At 37.0% G+C, this 21,131-nt stretch overlaps 1 protein-coding gene across 2 annotated transcripts in view; it reads right to left on the reverse strand.

Annotated features, from left to right (window-relative positions):
• Positions 1-7,142: 7,142 nt before the first annotated feature.
• TM9SF2 (transmembrane 9 superfamily member 2) overlaps positions 7,143-21,131 on the reverse strand; it is an 85,684-nt gene continuing 71,695 nt past the window's right edge. The window contains exons 14-18 of one of the 2 annotated variants that reach the window (XM_037065808.1): positions 17,199-17,339; positions 15,303-15,454; positions 14,038-14,149; positions 10,716-10,887; positions 7,143-7,827 (exon numbers count right to left, since the gene is read on the reverse strand). In XM_037065808.1, coding sequence (XP_036921703.1) covers positions 7,760-7,827; positions 10,716-10,887; positions 14,038-14,149; positions 15,303-15,454; positions 17,199-17,339 — 645 coding nt within the window. In that variant the 3' untranslated portion in view covers positions 7,143-7,759. The remainder of the gene's footprint in view (positions 7,828-10,715; positions 10,888-14,037; positions 14,150-15,302; positions 15,455-17,198; positions 17,340-21,131) is intronic. The other variant, XM_037065809.1, reaches the window with a different exon arrangement.

Consider the following 21,131-nt stretch of genomic DNA (forward strand, 5'->3'; position numbering starts at 1 on the left):
TAGACAAAGCTTTAATCTCCAAAATATACAAAGAACTCACTTGACTCTACTCAAAGAAGATGAACAACCCAATTAAAAAATGGGCAAAGGACTTGAACAGACACTTTGCCAAGGAGGACATACAGAGGATCCAGAGACACATGAAAAGATGCTCGATATCACTAGCTATCAGAGAGATGCAAATCAAAACCACAATGAGATACCACTTAGCACCAGTCAGAATGGCTACTATAAACAAAGAAACAAACAACAAGTGTTGGAGAGGTTGTGGGGAAAAGGGGACCCTAGTTCACTGTTGTTGGGATTGCAGACTGGTACAACCACTATGGAAAGCAGTATGGAATTTTCTAAGAAAACTAAAAATGGACGTGCCTTTTGACCCAGCATTTCCACTCTTAGGAGTATATCCTAAGAACCTTGAAACACCAATCCAAAAGAACCTATGCACCCCGATGTTCATAGCAGCACAATTTATGATATCCAAGAGTTGGAAGCAACCTAAATGCGCATCAGTCAATGACTGGATCAAAAAACTATGGTACATTTACACAATGGAATTCTATGCTGCAGAAAGGAAGAAGGAGCTCATACCCTTTGCAACATCATGGATGGAACTGGAAAGCATTATGCTGAGTGAAATAAGCCAGGTGTTGAAGGACATATACCATATGATCTCACCTTTAACAGGAATCTAAACAAGAAAACAAACAAGCAAGCAAAATGTAACCAAAGACACTAAAATACAGAACTGCTGACAGGGTCCAGAGGGGAGAGGGGAAAGAATCACAGGGGAAAAGGGGAAGGACTCACATGAACAAATATAAAGGACACATGGACAATAACTAAGGTGGGGGGCAGAGATGGGAGGGAGGTGGGGAGCACTGGGGGGGGGCAGGGCTGGGAATATAAGACAAAACTGTATTTGAACAAGAGTTAAATTAAAATTTTAAAAACAATCAGAAAAAAAAGATGTGCAATTTTACGGAATCAAATAGCATGTTCTGGAATTTGACAGCTGAACAAAATCTTGAAAAGGTATTTTTAAATCACCATATCAAACAATTTATATATTTAAAATCAGTATCATTTATTATCTAAATCCCTAGTTTCAATCAACAAATATATGTCTACTGCAAGCAAAGTACTGTTATGCACTGGCCACAAACCAAACATGATGAGTGGTGTATCCTGCCCTAGAGAAGTTTGTGATCTACTTGGCAGGATGAGTCTGAAAAGTTTAACAATAATTTGAGTAACATTTAAGACAGCAATAGGAGTGCTGTCAAGCATTAGTATGTATCTAATTACTATGAGTTCAGAGGATAGAAAAGAATTACTTTGACCAGAAGTTTTATATTGGGAGAGCAGGACTGAAACACACACCATCGAACTCTAAAATCAGTGTCCCCTCAAAATCACCCTTACTCACATTTTACACACACACACTAACACACTGGGCAGGTATACAAAGGTTGGTACACTGCCTCTAGAATGACTAAGGGTAACCGAAAGATGCATCACTACATTGGTGAAGATTCAAAGTCACCGCCATGGCTCTAGGAAAGTCAGCCTAAACCTTGTCTCTAGTTGTCACTGACTTCCAGGGTATGTCTGTCAGACACCAGATTCCTGGGCCCTCATCTTGCAAAGGTTGATTACTTAATTCTTTGATAGATTCATGTAATGGTTCTTAAGAAAGTCATATGAATGGGAGCCATTTTTGATGACAGCAAGTTTGGGTATGTCTGTAATAACTGATTCACATCCCCTACTATACCCATGTGTTCCCAGTCCTTACCATCTGGTTCCTTGATGTCCTGAAAGAAGATCCCATCACCGTGTTTCAGTGGCTTCATCATTTTCTCAATCATACTCCCTCTCCTCAAGGAGTTGGCAAAGTTTTTCAGTTACATCACACAAGGCAGAGGAGTAGAAGTCTAGGTGTCCTCTGAATCCTGGTGGTGGTGGCCACTGAGTACAATCATGGCTCAGCGGCACTATCACGGGATGAGTTCTGAGTCCCCAGCTCCTTCCACCCAGCACTTTTGAAGCAGAAAACTAGTGTGGCTAACTCTAGTTGTATCACCTTAGTTTTGCAGCTGTACATGAGGTAGTCCCAGTCAACATGCTACATCATAACTTGTAGCATTAGCCAGAAAATCCTTATTCATTATTCACTTGGACCCATCCTTTATGTTTTTTGTTTCTCGATAATAATGATAACCAAAAACTATTTACCTTATATTTAGGAAAAAAATTTGAATTCTATGTAAATAATGTCCCTGATTATAAGGTATCAATAAAAACTCACTTTTAAAAAGTGAATTCAATCTATCATTTTTGACTTATAGCTATTATATTTTTAATTCTTTTCAGAGAAATGAATGATCTATTTATCATGGCCAATGCATTCATGTGGCCCAGACTGCTTTTTTGCCAAACATATCCAAAGGAAATAATAGAATCTTTTGGAGCTTGTGTTTTCTTACTTACAAAATAATAATTATTAATTAGAATGCCAAATATCAGCAGGTCAAAGAATGAAAGGGAAAAGAAGATAATTAAATGTAACAAAAAAAGGTATGAAGTTCAAATAAGTAAGCTGAAGAAATCTGGTAGAATTTCAAAACCTACAGGAAATGTGAGGAAATGATGGGTTTTTTTAGTGTTGAGACTTCAAGTCACATTGAAGAAGAAAACACACAAGTAGAAGGAAACAGGCTTTGGTTCTATCAAAGTAAAAATACCTGGCAAAGCAAAGCATTATTTTCTGCATACAATTCTCACTGTAGGCATGATGTAACCACTAGCTATTCTAGCTACAGGAGAAAAATACAAATAGGGAAAGAATGTATTTCTTCATGATGTATATTTACGTTTTGATGATACCAGAGTATCCTGCCATCCATAGGCAGAAGCTGAGGAATTCATTCTGTTAATTAGAGGTTATTTTAAAAAATCTTTAAGACTTACATTTTATAATTTTTAAAGTGTTTTGTGACTTGTGATATTGCATAATCTTAGCTAGTATATGTGACAGTATGAAGACTTTTTTTAAAAATGTTTGATTGATTATACCATTACAGTTGTTCTATTCCCCCCTTCAATCCCTTCCACCCCCACCCTCCCTCCCCCACCATTCTGCCCCCCTTAGTTTATAACCACGTGTCTCAAGTTCTTTGGATTCTATATTTCCCCCACTATTCTCACCCTCCCCCCTATCTATTTTCTACCTACCATCTATGCTATTTTCTGTGCCTTCTCCCCCTCCCACCCCCCTGTTTCTAACCCTCCATGTGTTCTTCATTTCTATGGTTCCACTCCTGATCTAGCTGTCTTCTTGGTTTGCTTTTGTTTTAGGTGTGGTTGTTAATAGCTGTGTGTTTGCTGTCCTTTCACTGTTCATATTTTTCATCTTCTTTTTCTTATATAAGTCCCTTTAGCATTTCATATAATAAGGGCTTGGTAATAATGAACTCCTTGAACTTGACCTTATCTGAGAAGCACTTTATCTGTCCTTCCATTCTAAATGAAAGTTTTGCTGGACAAAGCAATCTTGGCTGTAGGTCTTTGGATTTCATGACTTGGAATACTTCTTTCCAGGCCCTTCTTGCCTGTAAGGTCTCTTTTGAGAAATCCGCTGACAGTCTGATGGGTACTCCTTTGTAGGTGACTGTCCCCTTATCCCTTGATGCTTCTAGGATTCTCTCCTTCATTTTGGTCTTGGCTAATGTAATTATGATGTGCCTTGGTGTGTTCCTTCTTGGGTCCAACTTCTTTGGCACTCTCTGAGCTTCCTGGATTTCCTGGAAGTCTATTTCCTTTGCCAGACTGGGGAAGTTCTCCTTTATTATTTGTTCAAATACGTTTTCCACTCGTGGCTGTTTCTTTCCCCCTTCTGGTACCCCTATAATTCGGATGTTGGAACGTTTAAAGATGTCCTGGAGGTTCCTAAGCCTCTCCTCATTTTTTTGAATTCTCATTTCTTCATTCCTTTCTGGTGGGATGTTTTGTTCTTCCTTCTGGTCCATTCCATTGATTTGAGTCCCAGTTTCCTTTCCATCACTATTGGTTTCCTGTGCATCTCCCTTCATTTCAATTAGTTTAGCCTTCATATGTTCCTCTAATTTGTGACTATGTTCCTCTAATTTGTGACTATAATCTACCAGTTCTGTGAGCATCCTGATAAATAGTGTCTTGAATTGTGCTTCTGAGAGGCTGGCAATTTCTCGGTCGCTTAGAGTTATTGGCTCTGGGACTTTGAGTTCTTCTTGCGCCATCTTTTGGGCTGTTCGTGCCTGTTCCATAGCAGGATCAGAGCCCTAAAATGTTCACTAGAACAGGGCAACTAAGTCGCTGGTTTGTGTCGTTGTATGTGGGGGCGGAGTCAAAGAGCAACAATGGCTCTCACCGGTATTGCAGGGAAACTAAGTCGCTGGGTTGTGACGCTGTATGTGGGGGCGGGGTCAAAGAGGGACTATGGCGTCCTGTCCGCCGCCTGCCGCCACGGCCCTCACCGGTGCCGCAGTTGCTGCCGTCACCTGGCCCACGCGTTTCGTCCCACTGCTCGCGAGTGTGCCACCGCCGTCAGCCCTCGCCCCCTGGGGCCTGCGTGGTTTGTCTCACTGTGCGCGAATATGCGCCCGCGGTCTGCCCCGCACCCCAGCTGGTTCTCGTCCGCCTGCGCGCCTGGGTCGGGGGCCCTGTCCTGCCCGACCCTGCTCGCTGCTGGCTCCGCCCCTCTCACCGTCCCCATTGAACGGTTAGATGTTGTCAGACTTCCGTATAATTCAATTTTCTGTCCTTTGGTTGTGTCTTTGTTTCTCCAAATCTTTGTTTTATTCAAACTTGGTTGTGGGAGAAGGCACAGTGTTTCCACCTATGCCTCCATCTTGGCGGAAGTCCAGTATGAAGCCTTTAAAGCACTGATTTAAGGTGTTTTCAAGTCCGAAAAAAGGAACCAGATGCCCATTTATGACCACATAGCAACTTCTGGGCTGCACTATGCACAAGCTTATATGTGTCCTTTATGGTATGACAGACACAGAAAGGTCTACAGTCACTTCCCCCAAACTGTCTCTTTACTTAAGTAGCACTCTTTCCAGTCACTCCTTCCAATTAAAGCTCTGGTTATATATCACAAAACTTAAAGCGCAAATGTTAAACAGCATTATTAAGATTATATGTTGACATTGTTTAGACGGTCAAATAGCCAAGAGGTGGGACACTGACAAGATGACATAACTAAATTCTGAAGTGACAAGGAAAACGATTCAGAAAACACATGACTGCCTTCTATGTTCATGGTACCATGGCAACCACGATAAGTAGAGACCATGTCCCAGTGAGCTTACTTGTAATGTTAGTGGAGGGCTGACAGAAACCTGATAAATGACTACATTGTAAAGTATGAAGGAAGAGATCTTTACCAATGAGGGTTTTTTTTTAAAAAAAGATTTTATTTATTTATTTTTAGAGCAAGGGGAAGGGAAGGAGAGAGGGAGAGGAACATCAATGTGTGGTTGCCTCTCAAGCGCACCCTACTGGGGACCTGGCCCGCAACCCAGGCATGTGCCTTAGACTGGGAATGGAACCCGAGACCCTTCGGTTCCTAGACCCGCACTCAACTGACTGAACTACACCAGCTGGGGCCCAATGAGGGCTTTTAAAAACTTTTTTTTCCAAGCAGCTGATGTTCACTGGTTTTCTGAGCAATTCTGGTCACACCAGAAGCAGGACTTCTACATACTTAGCCCAAAAGAAGCCCTTTATCTTCTAAGGTATCATTCTCTACAAGTGTTCAGAGAAGCATGACCATGGGGCTCAGATCACTGTTCTTTTTCTGGCAAATACACAAACTAAGGAAAAGACTACTGAGATTCTAACCAACCACCTCCACATGGGGTAACCAGGGCCCTTTTATCCTGAAGAACATCCTAAACATGTCATGCCAGTGAGGCCCAGTTCTTGCACTGCCTTTCTCACCACTGCTCTTGCCTTTTCATAGCCTCCTTCTGCAGCTTTCCCTCCCATCTTCTAAGTCTTTTCCTTTAATACTTTTATTTTTCCAATTTCCTTTTCATTGTGTAAGTGTGAAATATGGTTGCTATAAAGTGTCAAGAAAAAGACAATAGATTACATCAACACGGTAAATTGACTTGTTTTAATCACTAAGCTAATTGTTCACTGAAAAAAAAAATTGAAGAAACTTAACTTTGACCAACAAAATTGGCCTAGGGTCTGAATCTGGAGTTTTTATAATGCCTTTTCTTTATGTAGTCAACCAGCCTATCTCAACACTACCTTTAACAATATGATATATAAAACACTGAATATACTGCAAGAGGTATATAAAATAAATTTGAAAGGAACTTTTCTATTTTAAATATTCTATGTCAGAGTTACAAATAAATAGAGTTCCTTCACTCTTGAAAACGAACAGGTCAGTCTTTTTAAAAAAAGGTTTTCAACATAACATTATTGAGTAAGAACCCACCAACATTATGTGCACAACAGTGAGTAATTTTAGTTGTAAGTTTAATGACAATATCTGCTTTGCTTTCATAAGCAGCAAGCAGTTAACCCCTAAAATACAAAATGAATATTCTCATAAATATAAGCAGACTAACGTTTCTGAAATCCCAAACTTCTATATTCCACATAAATGAATTTCAATTAATCAGATGTATGTGAAGAATTGTGAAAAATAAAAAAGTTATTTAACTCTAAGAAAAAAATTATCTGTGAAATACAAATTAAGACAATGTAATCATAAAGAGGAAGACTTTCTTGATCATTGTTGATCATAAAAATGGACTTTTAAAAACAAAAGTGCTGTATTTAAAAAAACAGGTCAAAAACATAAAATCCTTAATAACAGTGTAGTAGGGCCCATAACAAATAGACTTACATAATTAATTTATCTAGCTAGAAATACATGACCAAAATTTCTGTTACTGCCTAATGGTAAAAATTTTAGACTTGTCACAAAGCCCAGGATACTGGAATTTCATTTAGATCAAAACTCAGAAAGTGCTGCATTAACAAAAATCAGTAAAATTTGATAAAATTATATAATTCATTTTAAAACACCAATATTTACAGATTCTCTTTGAATATACAACAGGTAATGATTCAATGAAGATGTTTTTACAATATTTATTAAGATAACAAAATTTATAAATTGAAAGACTCAGAGGCACATAGTTTAAAAGGCCAATACCATGGGAATAATGAAGTCAACACAGAAAAGAAGGTATGAACAATTACAACCAATACAGAATTTTTTTTAAAATGCCTTCCCCCAATAAACACATCATACGAATCATCCTTCAAAATTACCATGATAAAAAGTTATTTCCTTCAAAGAAAAATAATTCTTTCTACCTACTGAGCCTAGAAAATCCTATTTACAATGAACTGTCTGGCATTTCATCAATATTGTTTAATATGGCCTCCTCTATTACTGCCATTAGAAGTGTTGCAAATTTTATAGCTATTGTTATTTACAAATACACATAATATTTAAATTTGCTCTTCACTGAGAACAACTCAATATATACTTAATAAAACCACAATACAAATGTTTTGGTGTTGAAAACACATTTTGTGGGGACAAGCATATGGAAAGAAGTGTATTTAGAATTATGTTGTTTCTGAAGGATTACTAGGCCAATGCTGATAAAACTCAAGGCAGTCACAAAAAAAGATCTTTGTTAATGAAGAATTTATTTGTTTTAACTGGACACACTTGGCTTCTTCAGTCAACCTTCACCACGCTGTAAATTTTGGTAACAAACCAAAAGCATGCAAAGAAGCCAATTGTTCCTATAAAAGAAAAAAAACAAAAATAAACCCTTTTTAAAAGCATCATGATTTACACAAAAATACAGACTTAAAATGACTAACTCCTCAAAAAAAGTCACAAAACTAAGAACTATTAATTTTCAGAAATATACATAGATCCATGAGCTTTTTAAAAAAATATACAAGCATATCAGGTAAAATTTCCTACAGAAATTGACAGAAAGACCTTTTTATACTGTAAGTTACCTAAGATGTCTATAATACATTTTTTCTTAATACATGCAAAAGATTGAAATTAAAGAATGAAAAGAAAGATAACTTTCCTTTCCTATTTATTTTCTTAAAGTACCTTTTGGATATTCAAAAGGTCATCAGTAAGCTTAGCTTGGGAAGAGCTTGGGGTTCATTTTTAAAAAGTCATGGTGAAACATAAATATATTTAAACAACCTTATGCTTAGCAAGAACTTCAACATAACCAGAGGTATGTTAAAATGAGAAAAAACATTTTATCACCATACTGACAACCCTAACAAAGTTTATTTTGTTCTTAATAAAATACTTTTAAGTATTTTAAAAAATATGAATAGATATAATGTACATACTAAAAGTGACATCTTTATGTGACAAAATTTAATTTTGTTTTGTAACATAGATGAACTTGGATAAGGAGTTTGGAGTTCTGAAGTGACTATGGGTATGTAACAGGGTGCAGCCAAGGAGGGACCCCAAACAGGGATTTGTAATGGGGTCCAGAATTCAGCGTGTTCAGAAAATATTAGAGAAAAATGTATGTATGACGTCCTCACCCCCACCAGTTTGAGCCGGGGGATGGGACACATGGAGCAGGGCCACTGACAGCTGTTTTGCGTAGCAGTAGCTTTGCAACTAACCTCTGGCATGGCCATTTAATATTATCTATAGCCTTTAACTGGTTTGCACAGATATGTTAAATAGCTGTGGCCATGCTTTGAGCCAGGGGGATGGGAGTGACTTCAACCCAGGATGCAACTCCCCCTGGTTACAGCGCCTGCATGAGAGCTTGCAGATGACTGGCTCCACTTCATGGGGCCATGCCTGCCCGAACTTACTATGGCAGCCCAGTAAAGCTGGAATAATAGGGAATGCTGACAGGTGTAACTGATTGTGGAAAGAGTAGGAAATGGGGCTGCAGAGGAAGCCTGGCATAGGGATTTAGCCCAGGTGTGGCAGCCATACCAGGAGTTGGGAATTGCCACGAGGCTTGAGCAAAGGTCAGGACCATGCAGCTTTGGAGGAGTTGGACCATATGGCTGTGGCAGGAGTTGGGACCATGTAGCTTAAGTGATAGTTAGGACCACGTGGCTCTGGGGTGTTCCCTTTTGCCACGTGGCTTAGGCAGCAGGAGAGACTTTGCCTAGAAGAAAAGGGGTAAAAGGACTCTTACTGGTGGGCCATGAGAAGGTGCCACATGCCTTTGGATTAACTGGTGATTGTGGTGGCAACACAGCAGATGCTGCCGGAACCGAGGGGCTGCCTGAACCATGGACTTCTACTTCTTTTCCTGAGATACAGTACCCCGGATTGGGCAAAGAGGGAGAAGGAAGGACTGTGTGCGTCTGTGGGTATTCTAAAGGACTTTAGTATTTTAACGAAGACATTAAGCCATTACTCTAAGCCTGTATAACTTTTAAATAAATAATTTCTTTCCTCTTCACCAGTCTCTGGCATTGAGAGATGTCTTTCCTCTGACAACGGGCAAAGCGAACCTAGTACAGTGGGGAATCCCCGGAGGAACAGGGGGCTCCTTTTGGTACTAATATATTGTTTGACCCCTCAACCCCGGGTCTGTTCTGTAACAGGTACACTCCACTTTAGAAAACACCAACGTCCTTATGTCTGACCAATGACCTGGAATACAGAATTGATGTTCAAAACCCTACTTTAGTTCTCTTAAATGTTAACAGATGAGTAAAAGGTAGAAGATTTCTAATTCTTAAAAACAGTTTTTCTCTTTTTGGCTCCTGTATTTCCTCATATACCATGCAACACAACCTTACATAAATTTTAAATGTACATTTTTGTGACAAAAATAGTCCCACAATTTTCTTTTTTTTATTTATTTTAAAAATATTTTATTTATTTATCTTTGGAGGGGAAGGGAAGGAGAGAGGAAGGAAACATCAATGTATGGTTGCTTCTTGTGCATCCCCTGCAGGGAACTGGCTCCTGCCGGAAACTGGCCTGCAACCCAAGCATGTGTCCTGACTGGGAATCGAACCGTGATTGTCTGGTTCACAGGCCCAAGCTCAATCCACTGAGCTAAACCAGCCAGGGCTCTTTTTTTTAGTTTAATCATTCCATACATGTTTACTAACCATTCACAGGACTCTGAGATACAGAAAACTTTTATCCAGATAGACAGGGAAAAATACATATATAAATATCAATATAATATATAGTACACTATATCCCAAGAGGTACTTGAATTTTAAAAGAGATATAAATTTGTAGTTTGAAATTTCTTGAATAAGAAATGTCCTATGATTATCTTTTCTTGATATCATTTATTCTCAATCTCATCCTGACTTTAACACCCACATTTTTACTTTACTTTTTAACTCAGCTAGCTAGAGCTTTGTACTTTATTTCTGCAATGGGCAACCTTAAGATGTACTGGTCTAGGTGTGCCTGTGCTCTTAGCACAACAATGACCCTGTGCAGTTGGCTTCCCTTAGGTTCTGCTTTCTCACCTAGGTTTACTGATATTGACCTCACAGGGAGGCATACTGGATTTAGTTGCACTCAGGACTAAACATAGGAGAGCTGAGTAATGGCAGCCTTTATGGGTTTTATAAGAAAAATATTTATAAATATTTTGAATAACTGGCATAAAAATTTATTAATTAAAAATAATCATTTAAATTCTTACCTGTAAAAAGAAAGAAGATCAAAACCATTATCATGGTATAACCAAAGTACAGAATTGTACTTGCTGTTCCTGTGATTTGCAGTTTTGAAAAGAAGTAGTGTACTGCATATATTAAGAAATAAACTGCAGTAAAGCCACTAGTAAGGAATGAACGCCATTGCCAATGATAATCCTAAGTAGAAAGGAAAAAAATGAAAGAACAAGAATTACTTTCCAATTAATAGATAACCTGTAGCAGAATAAAGTTACTAACCAAACACAAATAAATGAAATAACCCCTAGAACCTAATTTTTGCTAGAGATTCCAGTATTTTGCCCCTACTGAACTTTGTCAATTTCCCTCCTCACTAAAAGGGCTAAGAAGCACCCCTTATTTTTGGTGGAAATACTTAAACACCAGCTAAAAACATATTGAAAAATCTTAAATAGTTTATAAACAAGGAATAATGAAGCATTAAACTGTATTTTAAAATGTACGCTTCCCAAAGAAAAGCAGTATTTTTTTTTACTTACAGAATTTACTTACATTTACACAGTTCAAAATTAATACTACTTAGCTTATAGTCTAGACAATTATGTTAGGAAGAAAATTAAGTCCATTAAGGCCTGGATGAAATTCATTTTCAGTTATTACTATCATAATTTAAACAACGTAAGTTTTTTAAACAGTTCTTACTTTTACGTAAAATAGCATATAGCTTAGCAGGAGATGTTACAAAAGAAATACGGTACTTCACTACACCTCCTACCCTTTTGAGTATGTGAAAAATAAATATATTTTAAAAGCATACCAAGATTAAAAATACAAGAGAATCCACACACAAAAATTACCATAGCTAGTAAACAAACTCAGCAATATTATAGGATACAAAATTAACATGAAAGTCAGTTATGTTTTTATATATCAGCAATGAACAATCCAAAAAATGAAAACTAAAAAATAAAAAACATTTACAACAGCTTCAAAAGAATTAAATACTGAGGAATAAATTTAAACTAATGAGGAGAAAGACTTATACACTGAAAACTACAAAATATTGCTAAAAGTAATTAAAGGAGACTGAAATAAGTGGAAAGAAATCCTGTGGTCATAGATTGGAAGACCTAATATTGTTAAGGTGAAAATTTTCTCCAAAGTGATCTACAAATTCAATGCAATCCCTATTACCATTTTTTCCCCAGAAATGGCAAAGTTGATCCTCAAATTCATATGAAATTGCAAGGGGCCCTGAATAGCCAAAATAATCTTCAAAAAGAACAAAGTTGGAGGGCTTAGCCCAACAGTGTGGTACTAGCAAAAGGATAGTATATACACCACTGGAATAAAGTGAAAATCCAGAAATAAACCCATATGTCTATGGTCAATGAATTTTCAACAACTTTGCCAAGACCACTCAATGAGGAAATAATAGTCTCTTCAACAAATGGTGCTGGAAAACTGGATATCCACATGCAAAAGAATGAAGTCAGACCTCTAACTAATAACATACACAAAAATTAGCTGCAAAGGTATCAATGATCTAAACATATGAGCCAAAATTATCCACTTAGAAGAAAACATAAAAGTAACTCTTCATAACCTTAGAGTTAGCAATGATATCTTAGATATGGCAACAAGTTAAAAATTTTCATGTAAAGGACATCATCAACAAAGTAAAAAGATAACTTACAGAATGGAACAACACTTGCAAATCATTTATTTGGTAAAGGTCTAGTATCAGATTATATAAAGAACTCTTACAACTAAACAAAAAGATAAATCCAATTTAAAAAATAGGTAAACAAACAGAGTAGACATGTCTCCAAATAAGATATACAGATGGTCAACAAACAAAAGAAAAGATGCTGAACATCATTAGTCACTGTGGAAATCCAAAACCACAATGAGGTATTACTTCACACACACTAGAATGGTTATAATTTTTTAAAAAAGGAAAAACAACAGTGTTGGCAAGGACATGGAGAAATTGGAACACTTATACATTGTTGGTAGGAATGTAAAATATTGCAGCCACTGTGGAAACTACAGTTTGGAGCTTTCTGAAAAAGTTAAATGAAGAATTACCACGTCTCAGTAATTCCACTTCTACATGTATATCCCTCAAAATTGAAAACAGGTACTCAAATATCTGTACATGAATGTTCATAGCAATACTATTTACAATAGCCAAAAGGTAGAAACAAACCTAATGTTCATCAATGAATAAAATGAATTGGGGTATATCTATACAATAGAGTATTTATTCAGCTATAAAAAGAAATCAAGTACTGATACTTGTTACAGTGTGTTGAACCCTGAAAACAGCCTGCTAAGAAGCCAGACCCAAAAGGCTACACAATTTATGAAATACACAAAATATGTAAATACATAGAAACAAAAGCAGACTGGTGGTTGCAGGGTCTGAGGCAGAGGAAGAGGGGACTAGGAAGTACCTGCTTAATGGGTGTGGAATTTTGTTTATGGCGGGAGTGATGAAAATATTTTGAAACTAGATGGACGTGGAGGTCATGCAACAATGTAAATGCAGCAAGTGCCAATGATACACTCACTTTACAATAGTTGATTTTATGTTATCTGAATTTAACCTCAATTAAAAAAATGTTTCTTTAATCCTTGCCCAAGGATATGTTTAACTGACTTAGAGAGAAAGAAACATCAACTGGTTGCCTCCTTCGTGTGCCCTGACTCAGGATTGAACCTGAAACCTACATCTGTGTCCTGACTAGGAACTGAACCCACAACCTTTTGGTGTACAGGATGATGTTTTTTAACTAAGCCATCTGGCCAGGACTAACTGGTTTTTTAAAAAAGCATCTCAAGTTTAACAAAGTTAGATTTTTATCTCCTGTATAGAAAATAACTTATAAAAGAATTACTTAACACACTAAATCTTCAGATAGCAACTCTACCTATTACATAAGGATATCATTTTGCCAGGATGCCATAAATATCACTCATTACAAGTAATGTTTTAATATATTTTCCACTTAAAATCTGTTTATTTTTCCTAAATTTTTGGTCTAGAAATATGTCACAAAAGAAATATTAAGCCAGACATTTAGAAACTAAAAAATAAAAATTGTGCATGACATGCTATTCTTAGGAAATTAGCATTTTAAAGTTAAGCTCAAAGTAAATACTATTTGAACTGGGATACAATTTTACTTCAATTCTAAAGAGAGCTACATTTGACTTAGAAATACAAGTCAATTTCTGTCTTAACACATTCTACAAAAATTATCTTAACAAGTAGTTTCAGCCTCATGCCAATATTATAAACACTGTGTACAAATTAACATAGTGAATATTACTAATACATACCTCGGCACATAGGTGGAAATAGCAAAGAAGTATAGTAGCTTCAGAACATGTAATAACCAAAATGATAAACACCAGAAATAAGAAGCCAAACATATAATACATCTGGTGCGACCTATAATCAAACATATCAAAATGAAAGTATAAATATTTTCTCTTTGACACAGTAAAAGACACAATCTTTTCATTTTTCTTCAACTGAAAATGTTTACCTTTTCTCTCAACTAATCAAAGATGACAAAGTCACATAGGTTTAAATGGTGATGGGGTGGGGATGGAGCAGGGGAGAAAAGATATGACTTTGCCTTCCAACTCAGGTAGAGCCTGAAACTCTTATTAATTCAAATACGCTTAATCTACTTGTTTACTGGTGAGTCTGACAAATTTAAAATTAATGGAAAGACCTAGCCAAATTAAGAAATGGTCACATTTAGTGTATATATATTTAATATATACACGGTAGTTTCTTATCACATATGATAAAATCAGCTGAATTTGGAAAACATTATAACAGTCAGAAGGAAAGAGGTTCCAATCATTAAAAAGCTCAAATTTAGTTCTCACTTTATGCTCATCAAACCTTGATACTTTCTTTAACATATGTCAATGTGATCAAACAACTATCATAATATACTGCAATTTGTATACTCTAATAGAGTGGATCAAAATTACTACTGTGAGATTTTCCATGCAAATATGAAATCAGAGAATGAAGAACTCGGGATAAGAAAGAACTCTGAAAGCTTAGCTAGCTCGACCCTTCCTCCAATGCTTGCTTGCAACCCCTCTATCAGGAGCTCAGAGTATCTTCTCTGACACAGTACAAATTACTTATTTAAGAACAGAGGTTTGGAAACAATTTTTGTCACATGGTAAACTGTAACACATAAATTACAAAACCTCATTTTAATCCCTGTAAAATGTGGATAAAAAACACCTCATAGACATCTGCGAAGAGGAGGAATTAATAAACCCTCAATTAATAATAGGTGTGTATCATTATTATTTTTCCTCACATGAAAAAAAAAAACCTTTTGGTTCCTAAGATTTCTTTTTTTAAATTGTATTTTATTGTATATGTTATTACAGTTGTCCTCGCTTTTTCCCCTTTCCCTCACCTCCACCAGCAACCCTCTCCCTCTTAAGACTTCTGATTGGAGAATGGTTTACATTTGTAAAATATAAGTAATAGCCCGTATAAACAAAAAGAAAAAGCTAGTACTACATATAGTGATAATGGGAATAAGAGGACTTAGACCTTAGCTTACCAAATACTATTCAGAATGAAGAAAAGCTGTATAAAGATGCATCCAAAGGGCAAAATTCCTCCCATGATAATACCAGGCAATGGCTTTGTGTAGAAGGACTGTTCAGGAATCTGACGTGGAATCTGATTGGTTCGAACAGGGTGTTCAATGGCCTTCAGTAAGAAAAAAGAATTTGTAATTATATATCTATTTTAAAAATTCTCTGTATTAGATTATTTGCCTGTTTTTTCTCAGCTTCCATGCTGATACAAATGGCAATACAAGTCTACTTAAGTCATCAAACAGAAATCTGTATTTAGAAGCAAAAAAACAGACACTAGGTGAAATATTACCTGTCTACTGGAACAAGCCACTGCTGTTACCAGCAGTTATCACTGACTAGTGGCTTTACACTAAGAATGAATACAAAGAAGATAATATAGTACTTAGAAAAAAATAGTTAATAAAAAAGTAGATTTAGGTTCTCCTTTTTAAATATACATTCACTGTAAGAAATTAGCTGGTTCTGAAATTATTATCAATATATTTTTATTGGAAGATGGAAATTGCCATTGTTATTAAAATAGCTCAATTCTACTAAGACTCAAGAACATGAAGAAGACAATGAATGACTGTGTAAAGCTTTATTACCATTAGGTATGAGTAATGTTCTCAATTATTATCTCTTTCATAACACACTACATAACAGTATAAAAACAACTAGAATCTAAAGTACCTAAATATGGTTATATGAATGGGGAAAAAAAGGGCACATATGTAGAAGTTAGTTTTCTTTTTTTTTATTTTTATTTTTAAAATATTTTATTTACTTATCTTTAGAGGGGAAGGGAAGGAGAGAGGAAGGAAACATCAATGTATGGTTGCTTCTCGTGCATCCCCTGCAGGGAACTGGCCCCTGCTGGAAACTGGCCTGCAACCCAAGCATGTGCCCTGACTGGGAATCGAACCATGATCGTCTGGTTCGCAGGCCCACACTCAATCCACTGAGCTACACCAGCCAGGGCAGAAGTTAGTTTTCTTACAAAAAAGTTCAAAATGTAAAACTTGTCTCACTGAGATCATACTTTCACAGACTACATTTTTTTACATGTCTATATATATGATTCTATATCTATTTTTTCATAAAATCATTACACACCTTTCTTCAATGTTTATATCTTTAGAATTTTAAGTCCTTATCTATGTTGTTTAAAAAATTTCAAACTGTCAGTTTACTAGTTATGCTATACAGATATTAAATCATAAATTAAATAAAATGCCAAATAACTGAAAAGTCTTTTATTAGACTGGCATGGTAGACACAGTGGAGACTATGAGGCAATGACAGTTTCTTCCAAAGCATTCCAGGTTGCCTCACAAAGTGTAATATAATGAATTATTCCTTTTAACCTTGTGCACTGAATATTTCCAGAGAAGAGCAAGAATAGTGAAGTTAGAGAAAGACACTGAAAAATAAATTCGCATTTTCCTCTTAGCCTGAGGACAGAAGGGGATAGCAGAGGTGGAGAAAGATAAGGTAAGGGAGGAAGTGACCCTTGATTATAATCTTCCTTAAAATCAAGTATTAGCAGGTAAGCTATATAAAATTTATTATAAAGCAGAGAGAGGATGGCAGAGGAGTAGGTGGGAACTGAGGCTACTTGTTCCTGCACCCAACTGGGACCCTTAGCTGATCTTCCGAAGAACAAAGTAAACAGCCAACAGAATCTTAGCTGATAAGTCTGGAAGCCAAAGTTTGCAGAGTATGCTTCAAAACGGGCAGAAAGGAAGTTTTACAGGCAGACTGGAAAGGTCCTCAGAAGCATGGCTGCCACCCTCGACAATGGAGGAGCCGGTCAGTTATAGCAGCCTAGTGGCTCCCTCCCCTCCCAGGGTGGGGAAATCCCAGACCCTCACCTGGAGAAACGTGACGTGTGAAGTCGCTTGGGGGGTGGGAAAGGCAGCAATCACACACACAGCTGGCGGCACACCCAACTGGGGTGGAGGTTGCTGGCCAAGACAGTGCCAGAGAGCCGGGGATCCTGGTGGTAACTGGAGCTGGGAGAAGAGGTGGGCCGTGACTGGCTGTGACCCAGACGGACTCTGGACTTGCCAGAGGGCTGGAGTGTGTGGAAACCCGGTCAGTGGCTCAGAGAGGCAGTAGCACCAACAGAGACTTTTATCAAAAGGGGAACTGACAGGCACACTGGACAGGGACCTCACATACACAGCTGCTAGACCAATGAGGGGGATTTACTCCCACTCAGTGCACCTCACGGATTGATCAAAGGGGTGCAAAGCAAGGTGGCTTATTGGTTCCAACCCAGCACGCAACTGTGCAGAATAGAGTGCAGGCAGCACAGTGCTCTGATAACATGGGCTCGAAAATGGGTACCTGCGATTATTGTAGCCCAGACTGAGCCCCCATCCTTGTGGAACCAACAGAAAAGGGAAAATGGACCCCAACCACCCACCGTGTGCAGGAGCTGGGAAGATCTGCAGAAAAGGCTGGGTGGGCTTAATAATAAAAGGCTGCTTTTTCCCCCCCCTCAAGAGTAGGACAGTAAGACCTGGACCTGAGAGAAAACCAGAGATGGATCCAGAAAGAAGCCAGAAGGTGAGTACCAACAGCTGAGACAAACTTCACCCTGCTCTCCATCAGAACTTGCATTTTTATTTCTCTTTTCTTTTTAATTTTTTGTTTGATATTTCCCTTTCATATTGCATTTTAATTTTTCTTCTTTCACTTCACTCATATGCCAAATAACTCACAAGTTTTAGTCTTCTACTTTTTATTCACATTGTACATTTTTAAAAAATCATACTACTGTTACTCCAAATCCCACATAGCACCCCTCCCTGGTTTTAATCCATTCTGCCATATTGCTGAGCTTTATTACTGTTGTGGAAACTTTATTTTCTCTCTAAATCTCTATTTGTCCTCCATCTGACCTTCCATAAGTGCTCTTCTTTCACAAATCAGCTCACATTCTTTTTACCCTCGAATAAGAGTTTTATTTCTTTTTCACCTTTTATAAACAGTGGCTAGTTGGGTGAAATACCATGGTTATTGATGTACTTCTCCAATGGAACTCTGATTTGTTCACTATTTGTTTGTACTTTAAATCCCATAAAATACTCTCTTGCCCCACCCATCTTACTCCATTCTGCCTTCCCCTATTAACCTCATTGTATACTCTTCCCTCTTCTTACTCCATTGTTCCTATCATCCCTTCACGTTTTATTTACATTTTAAATTTTCTTCTCTCCCTTTCTTTGCCCCAGTTCTATCCCTATTCTTATCAATTCTCCTTGTTCTTACCACTCATAACATTTTCCCCTCATTTAGTCATCTCATATTCCCTTTGTTATAGCTTCTAATATCATAATCTCTCTTCACCTTTATTAATCTTTTTTCGATTGTGCTTGAGACTGCTGATGTGGTAGAGGGGGTTCTTTTCGCTGGCATAGGTTCAGTTGTCTGGTAACACTACTTTGATAACCAACACCTGTACAACAGCACACAAGACAAGGTGGGAATTGTGACTAACAATAAGTCCTCTGGAGGGGAGAACCCACCAACAAAGGAACCACCAACAAGTAAAACCCAAAGACAACAAGACAGCCCACAAAAATGGAAGAAAGGGCAACCCTAAAACATCCAGACAAGGAGATCAAAGAGACTGCAACACTAAGTCCCACAGAACTCCTTCCAAGAAGTTCAGTCTACAAAGACAGCTGGCAAAGCAGAGCACCTAGAATCATAGAAACAATAAAAAACAGTCTCTTAAAATGAAGAGACAAAGAAAGGACCCACAATCAAAAGGAATAGAAGAATCCCCAGTAAAAGTGCTAAATGAAATGGAGGCAAGCAAACTATCAGACCCGGCATTAAAAAAATGGTTATAAGGATGCTCAAAGAACTCAGTGACAACTAGAAGGAACCGAGGGGGGAATACAATAGCATGAAAAAAAACCAGAAACTATAAACAAGAACCAGGAAGAAATGAAGAATACAACATCTGAAATAAAAAATACACTAGAAGAAATTAAAAACAGGCTGGATGAAGCAAAGGACTGAATTAGTGAGCTGGAAGACAAGGTAGAAAGAAATACCTAGGTGCAGCAATAGCATGAAAAAAGATTCAGAAAATATGAGGAATGCTTAAGGGAACTTCAGAACAATATTAAACATAACAACATTCAAATTATAAGCATACCAGAAGGAGATGAAATAGAGCAAGGGATATAAAACCTATTTGAAAAAACAGTGACAGAAAACTTCCCTAACTTGGAAAGGGGAAAAGTCACACAAGTGCAGGAAGCACAGAGGGTCCCAAACAAGTTGAACCCAAAGAGGCCTACTCTAAGACACATCATAATTGAAATTCCAAGTTTTAAACACAAAGAGAGAATTTTAAAAGCAGTAAGGGAGAAACAGATAGTAACATACAAGGGAGCTCCAATAAGGTTAACAGCTGATTTTGCAACAGAAACAACACAAGCCAGCAGAGAAGGGCAAGAAATATTCCAAGTAATAAAAAGCAAAAGCCTGCAACCAACTGCTCTACCCAGCAAGGTTGGTATTTAAGGTTAACAGCTGATTTTGCAACAGAAACAACACAAGCCAGCAGAGAAGGGCAAGAAATATTCCAAGTAATAAAAAGCAAAAGCCTGCAACCAACTGCTCTACCCAGCAAGGTTGGTATTTAAAATGGAAGGCAAAAAAACAAGTTTCCCAGATGAAAGAAGGTTACAAGGATACACCTACACCAAACCAGCATTGCAAGACATGCTAAATGGACTACTTTAAGAAGATGAAGGGATACAGTGAGAGAAAGAAGACAGGTACAAAAGAAAAAACAAGAGAGAATAAGCACCTTTCAGTAATAACATTAAATGTAAATGGGTTAATGTAATTAATAACATTAATTACATTTAATGACATAAATGTAATTTATGTCATTACATAAATTACATTAAATGTAATTAATAACATAGATAACATTAAATATAATAACATGATGTAAATTAATTACATTAAATGTAATCAGTAACATAAATAACATTACATTTAATGTAAAGTAATAACATTAAATGTAAATGCAAATGGTAGCTACATGGATAAGAAAACATAACCTGCATATATGCTGTCTACAAGAGACCTACCTCAGAACAAAAGACCTAGACAGACTGAAGGTGAAGGGTTGGGAAAAAATGTTCCACGCAAATTCCCAGGAAAAAAAAAGCCAGAATAGCAATACTTATACAAAATAGACTTCAAAACAAAAGCCATAAAAAGAGACAAAGAAGGCCATTTCATAATTCTAAAGGACAAATCCATCAGGAAGCTATAAACATTGTAAACATACATGCATCCAACACAGGAGCACCCAAACATATAACAAAAAATCTTGGAGGACTTCAAGAAAGATATAGACAGCAATACACTTATACTAGGGGATTTTAACACCTATCAAAAATGGATAGATCATCCAATCAAAGTATCAATAAGCATACTGTGGCACTAAACTACACACTAGATAAAATGGTCTTAATCAATAAATATGGAACCTTTCACCCCAAAGAAGCAATGTACACATTCTTCTCAAATGCAAATGGAACATTTCCAAAGAGAGACCACATGACAGGACACAAAACAAGCCTCAACAAATTCAAGAAAATCGAAATAATATTAACCATTTTCTTGGATTACAATGGCTTAAAACGAGAAACCAAACCAGGGAAAAAACTCAAAAACAATCAAATACATGGACACTGAATAATATGTTATTAAACAATGAATGGGTAAACAACGAGATCAAGGAAAAATCAAAAAGTTTCTGCAAA

Source organism: Sturnira hondurensis, unplaced genomic scaffold (assembly GCF_014824575.4).
Source record: "Sturnira hondurensis isolate 20B ecotype Veracruz unplaced genomic scaffold, ASM1482457v3 Scaffold0016184, whole genome shotgun sequence".
Classification (NCBI taxonomy): Eukaryota; Metazoa; Chordata; class Mammalia; order Chiroptera; family Phyllostomidae; genus Sturnira; species Sturnira hondurensis.